This window comes from Scomber japonicus, chromosome 21, assembly GCF_027409825.1.
Source record: "Scomber japonicus isolate fScoJap1 chromosome 21, fScoJap1.pri, whole genome shotgun sequence".
Taxonomy (NCBI): domain Eukaryota; kingdom Metazoa; phylum Chordata; class Actinopteri; order Scombriformes; family Scombridae; genus Scomber; species Scomber japonicus.
Window position 1 is genome coordinate 20,870,646 of NC_070598.1, and position 14,670 is coordinate 20,885,315.

A 14,670-nucleotide genomic window follows, 5' to 3' on the forward strand; every position below is an offset into this window, starting at 1 on the left:
TTAGACGGCTGGTTTACATTTTACAGCGACAAGCAAGAGAGAAGAAAAAAAAAAAAAAACCCTGAATCTTAACCGGGGCCACAAACTGGTGGTCTCCAAAACTCCGGTTTTCAAATTAACAAAAAGGGGTAACGCTTTCGGGCTTAATCTGAAACAACAGCAAGTGTTAAACACATCCATGTGTCCACTGGCAGCAATCAAACATTCAAAGAGAGGGAGACAAGAAGACTTGTGCCATGCGTCTTCTATATGGGTCAGAATCAGACAGTCTGGCCGCTATTAAACACAGCATCACAGGTCACATTTGAGAACAATTAACAGTCCTTGTGGAAAGAACGGCCCCACCGATGAGAGTTTAATACCAGGGACATTTCAAGCGTCAGACTTCAAGTGGGACACATCCATTATGCCACACACGCATGTAACAAACACAGCAATTGACATCAGCGGTCCTCATATTTCCTCAAACTCTTGTCGCAGTTTCCCTCCAAGCCCCAGATGGTAACTACGCAATTACTAGTGCCACTGCCCCGCTTCAATGTATAAATCAAAAAGATTTATTTGTCCCAACATGTTGGCTGTGGGACATTCCAGAAGTGCAAAAAACTAAAAAATGCTGGCAGGGCTTAAAGAGGCAGTCGTTTGCAGCAGGGCTGGATGGTGTTCAGAATTATGGCGAGCTGTCATTTGGTCCTTAAAAGGAGAGAAAGGGAGGAGGCAGAGCAGGAAAAAGACAGAGAAAGTGAGAAGTAAACTGAGAAAGAAAGAAGAGGTAGTAGCCGGGTGCCAAATTGTGAAGCAGTGGAATGGCATGTCTTCAGGAGGTAGAAAAACGCAGCTTTCTCCATCATTCAGTGCTTGTCAGGCAGACAGTGAAAAGCTGACAATTACACAGGAGGAGAAGCAAGCGCCTGAGTCTGGAGAGGACCAGTCATGCTGCCTGAGAGCTGCCGCGGGTGTTACTCACTGCCACAATTACTCTGTCTGAGTTTTGTGTGTGTGTGTGTGTGTGTGTGTGTCCAGACTGGACTTTCATCACTCAATCTGCACAAGCACTCTCATACAATGTGAAAACTTAACTGGAACAAGTAAGCTAAACATCCGTCATCTAAAGTGATTACTGTGATTTGTTGCTAAAAACTCACAGAGTGCACCGGAGGCCACTGTGCAGTCGCAATTTAATCTGGCATCCTGCACGCTTACATTTCTCTGTGAATGTGTTTCCAATGTGTTATGTATACATAAATAAGAGGCTTCCTGGGTGCAAATGGATTCAGAAGAGTAAACAGGGAGGCAACATGTTCCCATGTCCTTCCTGCTCTCCCTCCAGAGATTAGCACTTCATCAGCAGATGGCTTAAAGATAGAAATTGAAAGTACCATAGATGTTTAGTAGTTATTATTCAAGATGTATACAGATATCAGTCCATCAGTTATAACAAGAGCTCATTTGAGTCAGAATGGTTTGTTTTTACCAAGAGAGCAATCGCTCTACTTAGAATACAGAAATAAAGCATGTTGATGAAAGTTTTAACCGCAATATTTTTACCTTTTTTCTGCAGCATAAAGAAACCGGATCTCTTTAAAATTTAATATAAATGTATAAACTGTTGTAAAAGCTGTCGTTTGGGTGGCTTAATCTCATTCCCTGACTGACTTTGTGTCATTTAAAAGTAAAAACGTCTCGTTCTGGGCTGTTAAATGTATAAATGTAAAATATATTATTTCCTCCATTTTTCTTGTAAGCTGGTGAAAGTACAGCATGTGGAGGAAGCCGGTGTCTTCATTCCCTTTAAAAGCTCTTTGCCAATAAATAGCAGAAGTGAAACAGTGGTCTGGTAAAAGGCTCGCGGGGGACATGATGTAGAAAACATACATTCACACATAAGACAAACACACAGATAAGAAAGCAGAAAAACAGAGAAAGAGGGAGAGAGAGAGAGAGAGAGAGCAGAGGTTTGGAAGACAAATTGAATCTACTGAAAGATGCTTGGCTTGTGTTGGACTTGACCTGGCCTCAGTAAGAAGAGTGGAGTAAACTTACGTGGGATGGTCACGCTGAAGTGCTGGGGGTCAGAGATCAGCAGTTTCCTCTTAAGCTCGTTCAAACCGACTCCGGTGGGTCCTGCACACACACAAAAACAGCATGAAAAAGGACAGAAGTCACAGAATCTACGACTACTCATCTCCAGTAAGGCCAGAGAGGCTCGCTGTCAGGCTGAATGTTCCCTTCTTGTCTTGTAGATAGGACATGATGAGACATTTTGACATCAGAGTAAGAAAAGCACAGGTGTACATATAATAAAATGAAGTATTCATCACGCAATATCAAAATCATCAATATTATCAATAAATTAAAGGTGCACTCCACTGATTTAGCATTACAATCTCATGAAACATAAGGATTTGAGAGTCAAAGAGTCAAAAAGAGACTGAAAAAAAGAGACAAAAAAATGAATTGAAGTTGCAGAGGCCAACATATTCAAGCTCCAAACACACAGGATGTTACATGCAACTTTATAGCACCTCTCAGCCTCTCCACGTCTAATAAATAAATACCCACGTCTTTTAAACTCCATGATCCCAGACTTTCACTTGCAAATTTGTCAAAATAGTCTCAGAGCCTAAGTGAATATGACATCATAAGAGTTCTTTATTCAGACAACATAATTATATATACTTTAACAGACTGAGTGTTATACTTCGTACTGTAATGAGTAAACTGAATTTGATGTGGAAACTTTAAACAAAATTAAATAATGCGTTTTTTCAGCTTTTCTGCTACATGCTTAGTTTAGTTGTGTCATTTGTTTGTTCTTGAAGTAAGTGAGAAATTTTTTAAATTATGAACCTAATTTACCACAGTGTGAAATTAATTTCATACGCTATTAAAACACAATCAGCCCAGCCAAAGCCTTTCAAGCACAGAGGATTGATTACAACAGGAACTCTACTGTTACACTCATCTTTCATTGCAGCTTGGCAGAATAATAAAACTTCACTTTAAAGTAAGTACAAAGTGAAGGTGAGGATGAGTGGGAGAGGAGACTATTGGTTTAACTGTACCAAAAAGAGATGAGGACCAGTCCAATATTTAATAGCCAGCATGTGGGGACGTCAAAGTTAATCAAACTGAGCAAATTATTTGATTTTAATAAGAAAAATAAGGAATATGTCAGTTTGGAAACTATTTCGAGCAGACATCACTAACATAAAATATATTCCTTTTTTTAAATGCTATTAGCAGAGGTTAAAATGTTTTTATTTTTGGAAGCTGACTCTGCTTTGGTGGAAGTCTCTTTAACCCAAAAGCACTTCTGCAGTGTTTTGGTGGTTGTTACCAGGGTGCTGCTACATCATCCTGACTTGAACCAACTGGCATCAGTGTCGTCTAACAGACTGGTTTTGGAGTTACAAGTGCACGGCTGGCCCTTTTCAGTGTTTCGGCACAGCTCTGCAGTGTGTGGACAGTTAGAGACAGAGCTTGATCTGGGCTCGAGATTCTTCGCATGCCTGACGTTCTGGGCAGGCACTACAATCGCATCAAACCCTATTGGAAATTCATTTCTCCAGGCAAATGTGTTTAGCAGGTCGCTCCTCTAAAACAAACGGACAATGAGTTCACTCAGCGATGCGGATTAGGTGGAAAGACAGGGAGAGGGATGGAGAGAGAGAGAGAGAGAGACAGAGAGAGAAGAAGAGAGAGAGAGAGAGGAAAAAAAATGTTGAAAAACATTATTTTTTAAAGAAAAAGTTGCTGCTGTTTCCTTTGGTGCTATCTGCGCTGTTCGTCTACGGTTCATCTGGTGTGAAGCAGGAAGGTTTTTGAAGTGATCCACAACCTGATAAATAGGTGTGGACAACAAGCCCCCTTTTAAGCATAATCTCTGAACACTGGCAGCCATCGCAGACAGACAAATTCACACCCCATGCTTTCCCTTTCCCTCTGCGCCCTGCAACACATGGTTTGGGTCCTATTGTGCGACTGCTGTAAGTGATAAAACCTGTTTCCTTAGTGCACTCACACACTCCACTGTGAATTCAAAAAGTTAAAAAAAAAAAAAAAAAAAAAAAAGAGAGAAAAATACCCCGACCCTCTTTGGGCCGTCGTCGCGAGGCATTCTGTGGTTTTGCCGTCTCACATAAACAAGCACATGGCCAAGCAAAGACAGCAATCCATCTTAACTGGGCAGACGGAGTTTTTCAGCAAGGAAGAGAGGAAAAAAAAAAAAAAAGTCACAGAACCTAAGGGGGTTGAGGGCTCGGGTGATTTATTAAGATGAGGAAATGGAGTTCATTTTGAATTTGTTTCGGGAGCGCGCGAGGAATGCAGCTGTGCTGTTTGAACAAGGCTGTGGATCAATGTTGTTGTAGGTGCTGAAGGTGGCAGACCGTGGTAATAGAGGCTCTTTTATGAGCTCTATCACAGTGGTGCAGACAGGAACCTCCACACAAGCTTGTTTGCTTGAATCCGAGCGTGGATATCAGCTCCCGTGCACGTGGGACCGACAGTCATTTGTGCACTTCTGCGTCCTCGTAAAACCATTTTCACCTTTTACATCGCTCCCTTGCTTGCCACTTGCGATATCAATGATGCATGGCAGAGGGCCTTCTTCAGAATACCTCAGACGGCGATTAAAGCTTATTCCAGCTGTACCATCGCCTGCCAAGGGGGCCCAACAGGCCCACCACCAGGTCTTTTTACAAGCAGAAGCAGTGCCCCGTGCTCCCGTTCCACCGTCTGACCTGAAATACGCCACCTCTTTGTGCATTGTTTGTTTTTAACAATGCCCCAATACAACAGCAACATTATAAATCTGAACACCACAATAAAAAGCGGCATAACTCTCCCAACGTATTTACATTGTGTTTATGTGTTTTTCTCTCCCTCTCTGTCAGACTCTCTCTCTCTCTCTCTTTGGCCCTCTCGTGGTACTTCTGGCCTAGCGGATAGCCGTGCCAGTAAAAGTGTCAGACTTCATTACCACGCTCATTAGATACGCCGCCCTTAATATCGCCAGCTTAATAACTTCCAGGCCAAACGCGGAGCACCATCGCATGCAGCTCGCATCGAGAAGCTGAGGCCCGGGCCCCGACGAGGACCGGCTCCGGGGGCCCCCGAACCTCGACCCGACCTCAAAAACCTCCCAAGCCTGCCTCACATCCAGTACCACAGCCCGACTCACAGCTCTGGCTTTGCTGCTACCGCACGACAGTGGTGCAATAGAGGAACCACAAGTCATTTACAACACGCTGCTACTTCATATTCAACAGGGCAAAGCCTTCAAATAGAGTTCCACTTTTATATATTTGGATACTACATAAATATTCACTTAAGTATCGGTGTATTTGAAATATGTTAGGGCTAAACCTCAATATAAAAACTTTCAATTCATCAACATTGCTCTAAGTTCAGTGTGTCAAGTTACAAGGGAAATGTGGAAATCAACACACCATTTTGTCAGGTTAAATAATCAGATTTCTTTCAAAACCAGCAGCGGTTAAGTCAAAGTATGCATACTGTATATAAAAATATATTTTCATTGGCTGCCTGATTTTAAATGTACAAAAACCCAGATAACTATCTCGATCTTTGAAACGGATCTCAGACTGTGCGCTCCATTTAAATGCAGGACTCGAGCGGCGGGGTCGTTCATTAGTGGGTACTGCTGACCCGAGTGACCACATGAATGAGAAAAAAAACGCCTCGAGGCATTCCTGAACAGCTTTTTGGGAGAGGGTAGATGTTTGATATGAAAATAGTTGCGGGGCGGAGGGAGGGAGGGAGGGTGAAGAGGGTGTCGTGCTGGAGCGGAGTGGAAAAAGTGCAATGGCTGAGAGTGAGTCAAGCACGGAGGGTCGTGTCCCGTCTGGAAGTCCCGAAAAAAATACATGCCAACTTCACCTCTGCTTGAGGAGGCTGCGTGAAAATTTGCAGCCTGGGAGTCTAAACAATACAAGCTGCTTTTGTGGATTAAACAAAAGGGCAAATGCTATAGTTAAAAAGCAATTTCCTCAAGTCGTACATTAAAGGAATAAAGTATCTCAACCCCTGTGTGAGAGGAGTGAGAGAGAAACGGTTCCTAATAAGAAAAATCAAGAGGCTCCTGGGAGAGGAGGAAGCAGAGAGGCGAAAGGTAGAGAAACATAAAGCAGATCTTTCCTTGGCCCCTCTGCTTCGTTACGTGTGAAATTGTCCATAGGTTGTCCTCCAAATTATGGAAGTTAATTGAAAATATTTACATTAGCGTGACGGGCGGGAGAGGTTCGGCATCCTCTGCGTAAGTGTTGTGACAAGCTGGCAGCGAAATGGGCTCGCTAATTAGCAACATGCCTGATGAAGTCCATGCTCTAGGTGGTGTTTTTTAAGTGAGCCAAGGCCTTAGTCAATCAGGCTGGGAGTGGAACTGTGGAGAGAGAGAGCATGCGTGAGATTTAAAAAAAAAAAAAAAAAAGAAAAGAGGAAAGAAAAAGTGTACCCTCATTGCCAGTGGTGTTCATTCCTAAATTAACCTCGCAAATGTTTAAAAATTGCTGTTGGGACATCTGTAATAGAAGATGAAGACTGGAACAGACTCCGGCTCTCATTCCTTCAGTGCATCTCCCGCCTTGATGAATGGAAATCGATTGGAAGGAAATCGCACTGAAAAAAAAAACTTTTTGGGAATGTTTTGTTCCATCTGTGTCTGGGACATTCTTGTCATTTTTTGTTACGAGTAACAAACCTAAAAAGGAAAATGTGGAGGAGGCTTCGAGGCTCACTGATGGTACAGTTGGTCCCCAGAAAGATTTAAGTCTTTACTGTTGCACCTGGCTTCGAATATTGTTCCACTGGCAACGTTTTCGTCCTCCGACCACAAATACAGAATGAGAAACCGCTAAATTCATCTCAAGAACTTGGCACGTTCTCCAAGCTCTTTTTTTTTTTTTTGGATGGGGCTTTGTAACACCCGCTCCTCGAGGCAAGTGTTAACAATTCCGTTGTATTGAAAAAAACACAAGAGAGGACACTGAGAGAGGGAGGCGTCGTAAATGAAAGTATTAAATGCGACTGATTAAAATGAGGTCTGCTCTGTCGATTCAGCCGAGTGCTAAAAGTCTAGCTGGGGGTCGTGGGAGGCCGAGGCCGGGCCACCTGGGACATCTGGAGCTGCAAAAACTCTGAGTCACAGTCGTTTTCTGTGAGATGTATGTGTCATTATAAAGAGAGGAGAGGATTTTCATTAAAATCTATGGCGTCTGCAGTGCCAACTTTAACACCGCTCCGCTCAAAAACAATGCAATGTGTGAGGTAAGCAGTGATATCAGAGTGTCATATTCTTGATAAAGTGTTTTAGGGGTCCAGCTCCACTACTCACCCACTAAGATCACCAGCCTTTGTTTAGCTCCGCTCAGCCTGCGGTAGGTGGTGACCTCCTCGTAGGTGGGCACGTCTGCCATGTCGTACATCTCGCTCTTCTTGCACTCGTACATGGACTTGTTGGTCTTCTTGTCTCTCCTGCTGAGACGGAAGCTTCTCCTGAACCCCGCTGGAGGGTCAAGATGAAACGATATGGGAAAAGAGAGGAGACAGAAAAGAAAGAAATGCATTAATCTACGAGATACGAGAAGAAAAAAAAAAAATCTAAGTGTCAGTTGCGTGTGTCGATGAGTGTGTTGAAATCCCAACGCAACTGTATGTACGCATAGACCCGCAGCTGTGCGCTTGGATTTATGGTCATTTCAGTGTCTTGGCAATCACTTCCACAGCTTGATGTCCAATACCTCATACTGTATTGTGCAGCTCAGTTTTATGACGGCTATCTTTGCTGTAGGTGAAAGAATGACAGTGTAGCACGCCGCCAAACAGTTTCTCCTTAATATTGCACTCAAATGCTTGATTCAGATTTTCCCCTGGTGACATATAATGGGATCTAATTTTCTTCTCTGGTGCATACATGCATCTCTTGAAGACTGTGGTGAGGTTTTGAAAGGGTTTTACATTTGCAAAAAGCTACACAAAACACTACTGGATGTTTTCTCTGGTACTTTTGGAGTCTGGTGACTTCTGAAGCCAGATTTCTGCTGAGAGTTTATGATGAGAAGCGAAGGAAACATGATATTCTTTCAATATAATATAATAAGTTTAGTGCTACTTTGTTAACTGTCAGGCTATGATCTGCAATTCATTTAGGTTGCAATTTCAGATATTAGTGAAGTCTGTGTGTGCAATGACTGTCTATGTGTGTGTCATTTAGTGTTTCCTGGCTCTCTAGCTGCCTTGTCCTGTATGTAAGGGTTGCTGATTGGTTTATGGTGTGCACCATGTCCTTGGATTGCCGCTACAAAGGCTTCTTAACATACCAATCCGAGAGTACGCACGCCTTGATCTGATGATCTACGACAGTATCAAAAGGAAAATTTTCCCCCTAATTTGAGGACCACGGTTTCATATTCATGGCAGATGTTGGTTAAACCTAAAAAAGAGGTAAATCTCCAGAAGCCAGGACGTCAACTATCCTATTTCTGTGTACGGTCGTGGGTTGTTTCCATCCTCCTCTTTCATTATTTCAGTTTTTAATCAATAATTAATGAACTCAGAAATATGATGCAAGATGCCCACGTAAGATTAAAGCAGCATGAAAATTATGGACTGAGAAGAAAAAATTGGGAGTTGAAACAATCCCTGATACACACACACACACACCCCTTTAATATTTTCCACAACATTTTCAAACCACTGTGGGGCTGTGCAGACATGCAGCAAAGAGAAAAGAATCTGCATTCTTCTCAGCTTGTTCTTTTCCAAAAACAGTCCCTTAATAAGGGATGGAGCAGTGGACCTATGCTGAGTTACAAATGAAACACACTGTAAGTCACTGGAGCAGAATAATAATAATGTTTTCTCATGAGCCTGTGTATACGAGTGTCCACACGTGCCAGTGTACTGAATATAGTGTTACACTGAACATTTAGGGCAGACTTTGTTCCACTGTGGGCAAGTTGTGGCTTTCGTTGTCTGTGCCATTTCTCCTGTGGTTAATCTACTCATTCAGCACCCTCTCCTCCGCCTGCCCCCACCCCGCACAGAGGGAGCATTACCTCCGCCGCACAGTGGAAAACATCAACCGCTCATCTGCATTTCTCTCCTGTGGAGACATCATACTGCAACTAATGTCCACAAAGTTTGACATCATTACAATAAACATTAACAGTATAATGCTCATGATATCCTATTGAAAGTGAGCAGTTCATGTTCAAAAGGTTCAACCCCAAAAACCCCAACTTGGTCTGTCATATATCCCCAATGCAAACACACCACTGGCTAACTGGGCTAACTAATACTATCAAAGTCATTCATTCTATTGGTATTGGAGTTTGACAAGCTGCCATCTCATTAGCTCAGGGATAGACAGGTGCACAGGGTTTCATTACAAGCCACAACAGTTAATACAAAGCACCATCTCTCAGCTGAGGGGGGGCCCTAAGTAACGCAGTACCCCTCAAATTCACTTAAACCCTCCTAGACAGCTCAATCCAAATAGTGGAGGGAATTCTCTTCTTTTCCTTCCCCGAGCTCTGCCTGAGGGTAAATAAATTAAAGCCTCATGCAGTGGTGAGCGGTACCATCCCTAACCTTCAGTGCTGATGGAGAACGACAGACGGGATGGATATTAAATGGATCCAGAATTAAAAAGGGATTCGAGGCTCTGCTGAAACAAAGCAAGGCTGCCTGTTTGTCATAAAATGCATCGGCTATGTTGGAAAAGCAAGATGTTTGTCACAGGATGACCCAAGTATAAGGATTACTGTTAGAGAAGGAATGTATGATATGTGCAGCACCGAGATCCAGTACCTCTTTTTAATGGTGTGACAGGTCAAATCAAATTGGTTGACAATAGCTCTGCTTTGAATTTGCCTGGAATGAGAGCTGAGCAGAGAAGCAGTGTACTGGTGTGTTTTTCTGCAGAAGAGAGTTGTGTGTCTTGGGGTATGGAGTTAAAGTTTCCTTGCTTAGGTTCCCCACCCACACACACACACACACACACACACATACACACGCACCTCCTAATGGTGTGCACCAGGCCGTGACTGGGTAATTGCCAGAGCTCCAACTGAAAACTTGCCTGTACGCATGCGCACACTGTTTCACTTGCTCTGCCTCTCACACAAACACACACACAGACACTTCAATTCAAAGCCTTTTTTTTTTTTTTTTCAATAAAACAGAAACATGAAAAAAAAAGTTGAGGAAAAAAAGATGAGCATATTTAACGCGGTGTAAACACAAGCAGTGACTGCACACACACAAACACACACACACACACACACACACACACACAAAGACATGAACACACAATTGCTTGGAAGTCGCCAGCAGTCCTGCAAGCCCATTTTCCAGTGTGATAATATCTTACAGCCACGTAGGAAATTCAGCATGTGCGTAAAGAAAGCGCCCGGAGGCCTCTGCAAACTGTGAATACAAAACTGCCCACTCGGACACTAACATCCTGTGAAATGCTACTACTCCACACCTGTAAAAGAAATGGCTACAACTGTAAAAGAAAAAAAAAAAGAAAAAAGAAAAAGACACAGTGCAATAAGACAAATGCTCATAAAAAATAACAGATGACTCGAAAAGGCTCAAGTCGTCCATTTGCCAATGCGTGTCTGAAAGAGGAGAAGCCTGAGAACAATACAAGCACCAGGTCTTCCAGACGTCACGCGTAGGCGATCAGCGAGATGACAACACGGACAAGAAGAAGAAGAAGAAAAAGAAAGACTGCCATTTTCCCTCCAATCAAACTTCATTTTGTGTAAAGAGACACATATAGAAAAAGTAGAGTGAAGCTGAGAGGAAAAGGCTCATAGTGAAACCACCTGTTGCAAAGCCCCAGTGCAGCGAGGGCAGACGTCTTAAGGGGCCTAACGACAGGAGACCTTGCTGACAGCTCCAGTGCCATCCTGGCTCTGCCGCGGGGGGCCCTTCTCTCCTCCAGACTAATGGAGATGACATCTATGGAATTAACCAGGCATGGCAGCTGCGGATTAAGTGAGCGGTGCGCTCTCGGCTCGATGCCGCGCGTTGTGGTTTAACGCTGTAACACTTAGTCCCGTTCGTGGGCACCAAATGTGGGAAGCATTACCGGCTCTCTCGGCCTCATTATGCGTGCCCATTACTGGCTCGGTTGGAAGGGATGAGGAAGGCGCATGGTAGGCAACTAGCGAAGGAGGGGTACGCTTTCCACACTGTCAGCCATTATTACCCCAATACTGAATAAAAAGAAAGAGCGTTGCTGCTCATAATGACAAAAATACAAAAGGCTGCGGTAGACGGGAAGAACTGCTCTGCTTGATTTATCACCAATTTTCTTTTCTTGCATAATACAGGGAAACATGCTAGACTTTCGTGGCCAAATATGCCTGGATTTCTGGAGTTTTGACATTACTGTGAAGACAGATGTTGAGCGGTGTCACTGTGGGTCAACATCATGGACTGTAAAATGCAGCTGCAGGATTCGAGAGGGAAGAAGGGAGGATAGGAATCGGGATAGGAGAGGAATCAGGAGAGGACAGGAGAGAACTGGGGGAGGAGGGGAATCGGAAAAGCGATCGTGAGAGGCATCAGAAGAGGAGAGAGGAGAGGAGAGAGGAGGATGGTGGAAAGGATAGCAAGTGAAAAAGAAGGAAGCGGACATATCCAGACAGACAAGTGTGTGTCCTTCAAATACTCCCATCTCTCTCCTACAAATGCTAACGGGCATCTGTGAAAATGGTTATAGTTCAGTCATAAAGTGTGCTCCGTGGCTGATGTTAGGATATTTGATTGCATGAGGCGTCCAACTGTTTCTGGGACAAGATCTCAACAGTGTACACGTATAGTATGTGACCCGACCGTTGGACTTTAGAGATGTTAACAAGCAACTGTCAGTTTAACTTCGGGCCGGACTGACGGACATCACTCTTCTCCTGATGGAACACGATGGAAGCGAAATAGAAAGTTTGTTGGTGTGACATTTGAAATATGTACGTGTAACAGTCCAGGGTGGTGAACTCATTAGAGTAATATCAGGGGAAAACACATTCTAGGAGTAGTTTCCACCGCCCCCGCACTAAGTATTTGGAAAGTGGTACCAAACCCAATTGTTACAGGCTTATACGGTGGAATAGTGCTCTAGACCTTTGGCTGCTAGAGGTCCATTTGTGTCGGGGGCTATTTGTTTTTCCCCTCCATCTTATCCCACAGCTCTTTGGGCTCAGGAATGTCTCGTCTTAAAACGATGCCTGATGCCTTATGTGTTGGCAAAAAAAAAAAAAAAAAAAAAAGACATTCACACACGCACACAGAAGTACCTCTGCTTCTACTAGAGTCCTTGAAGCTGCTATCAACATGCCAAAAGGGTTTCTAAGTGCCAAGAGCGCTGAGGCTAAATGCCTGCTTTCCTGTTTGTCTCATCAGCCTGACGTTCAGACAGAGAAGATGCTCTACAACAAAGCCGCGGTGAAGGAAATTCCATGTCTCTTTTCCAACTCTTTTAACAACTGGAACGGTTGGTTGCTAAAGCTGATAAAAGCACACCTGTCAAGCCAGTGCATATACCTTACTCTGATTTTATCCAAACGCTGGATAACCATTAAATGCATATCACTGTAATCTTATGAGGTGATGTTATGAGGTGATGTTCCTCTCTGTTTGGACTCAGACTGGGGGGAAAAACACACTTATCCCAGTGTATTGGATCTTGCACATTCGCACCTATTGAACCTTCAACCTGATGAACTCGTCTTATTTTGGAACTGGAGCATTTTTTTTTTCATTTCAGTTTACACTTCTCCACTTTTTTCCATGACTTGGACGTAATTGGATTGTGAGGAGCTGATGGATATCCCAGCCCCCATTTGTTCAGCTTTGACTGATTTGGAGCTTCATGCTTGCCCTCCATCCATCCATCTTTCCTTGTTCAGAGTGTGACTTTGGAAGTTTTTGGGCATTATAATAGAGATGTGAAATGTTGCTCTGCCTTGACATCCATATAACAGTGCAGGTGTATAGAATGTCTGGTTAAAGAGCTCTAACGGATAAGCAGGAAAAACATATAATCCCTGAGTGCATCTTCTTGAAATGCACACTGGGTGTCAAGCCCACACTTTGTTGGAAACAAACTGAAGTCTCCGAGCAGTGCTTTCTAGAAAGGCCTGATGGGAAGGTACCATGGGACGCAGTTTTCCTCCTCCTATGCTGAGCTTCATTCTCTGGTCTGCTGGCTCGAAAATCAAGCAGCATCTCTAGGCACATGAATCTGCTCGCCCCCGAGTAGTGCTCGAGGATCGCTTTTGGCAATGGCCGTTACAGACGTTGCATCACTGAGAGAGGCATGAAGAGAAAACAAACCAAAAACTAAGGACAACAACAGCCTACCCCCCTCCCACCGCCTCCTTTATTTCCCCCATGCAACCTCAGTAGCATTGCAAAAGCATCTGTAAGTTCTAGGATTTCAAACTGTTAAGGACGGGCCAACTCTAAATCATACAACCACATCCAACAGGCTGAAAAGCCATGCAGCAAGTACTCTCATAGAGAAGATGTTATTATAACTCACAATTTTTTTCTCTCCTCCTCCTGAGGTTCTCTCATTTCAGTTAAACCTCGTTCTGGGCTGCTGGAGTCAAGAAATTCTGCTAACCCGCTAGAGTGCTGGATGTTGTTTGGGTACCGAGGAGGAAAAGGAGAGGCTGAGGTCATTGACCTCATGGAGGAGGCAGGGTGACAGTAAGGGCAAGCCTGAAGGGGACAGAGAGGAGTGGAAAAACGGACTGGTGTTTGGCATAGTTCGGCACTGGGAAGTGACCCTGATTGAGCTTGGCAGACATGGCTCAAACTTAGTATTTATAAACTTGTGTGCACTGGATATCCTGTGAAATCTGGAGTCTAAATGGTGTAGTGTGCAAGGAAAGTTCTGAGGCCAGTTTACCTCTTAACCTTGACATCTGAATATAGACAGAAGGGGATAGAGAGAGAGAGAAAGAGAAAGAGATGGACATAGAGAGGAGTTGTGTACGAGCCAGTTAGGACGGCCTGTGGTCCTGCCGAGGGACGATACCTTATGATTTGTCGGGAAAATGACAGTGGTAATAAAAACATGATGGGGGAACATTTTCTGTACAGGACAGGGAATTGGAAGCAGCTCTCTGGAAAGGCTTGCAGAACCAAGGCGGACCACGGTAATTGTCATTAAGTCTGACCGGGACCACATCAACAAAGCCGGCACTCGGCCGGACCTCCAGAACAAAGCATGGAAAACAAGCCGTCCTTTTAACCCAAATCCATCCAGAACCATTCTCATAGATGTCTTCAGACCCACAGCAGAGTCAGAACAGGATAACTACTACATTCTGCAAATCCATCACATGATCTGCCAATATACTCATGCTGTCAGCAAGGGAGCAGAAATAGCACGCTGTAGGCTAGTGTGCCACTACAGAACTACTCTTTGTGTTTTTTTTTAACATGGGAATCGAGGTTGAATCAGTTGCACCAAATTAACTCTGGGCTTTAAAAAATATATGCATGTTATAAAAAAACAAGTAACTATTTCTCAGTGCAACAAAGAACAGACTATTAACAGCTGGTCTATAAAGGAAGGGTTAAAGGTCGAGGAAGGATAAATGGAGGGGGTCACACGTCTAACAC

At 43.7% G+C, this 14,670-nt stretch overlaps 1 protein-coding gene across 4 annotated transcripts in view; it reads right to left on the reverse strand.

The window, feature by feature from the left end:
• Positions 1-14,670, reverse strand: part of mpp7a (MAGUK p55 scaffold protein 7a) — a 134,413-nt gene that overhangs the window by 15,128 nt on the left and 104,615 nt on the right. For all 4 annotated transcript variants that reach the window (XM_053342657.1, XM_053342658.1, XM_053342659.1 and 1 more), the window contains exons 12-13: positions 7,358-7,528; positions 2,044-2,124 (exon numbers count right to left, since the gene is read on the reverse strand). In XM_053342657.1, coding sequence (XP_053198632.1) covers positions 2,044-2,124; positions 7,358-7,528 — 252 coding nt within the window. The remainder of the gene's footprint in view (positions 1-2,043; positions 2,125-7,357; positions 7,529-14,670) is intronic.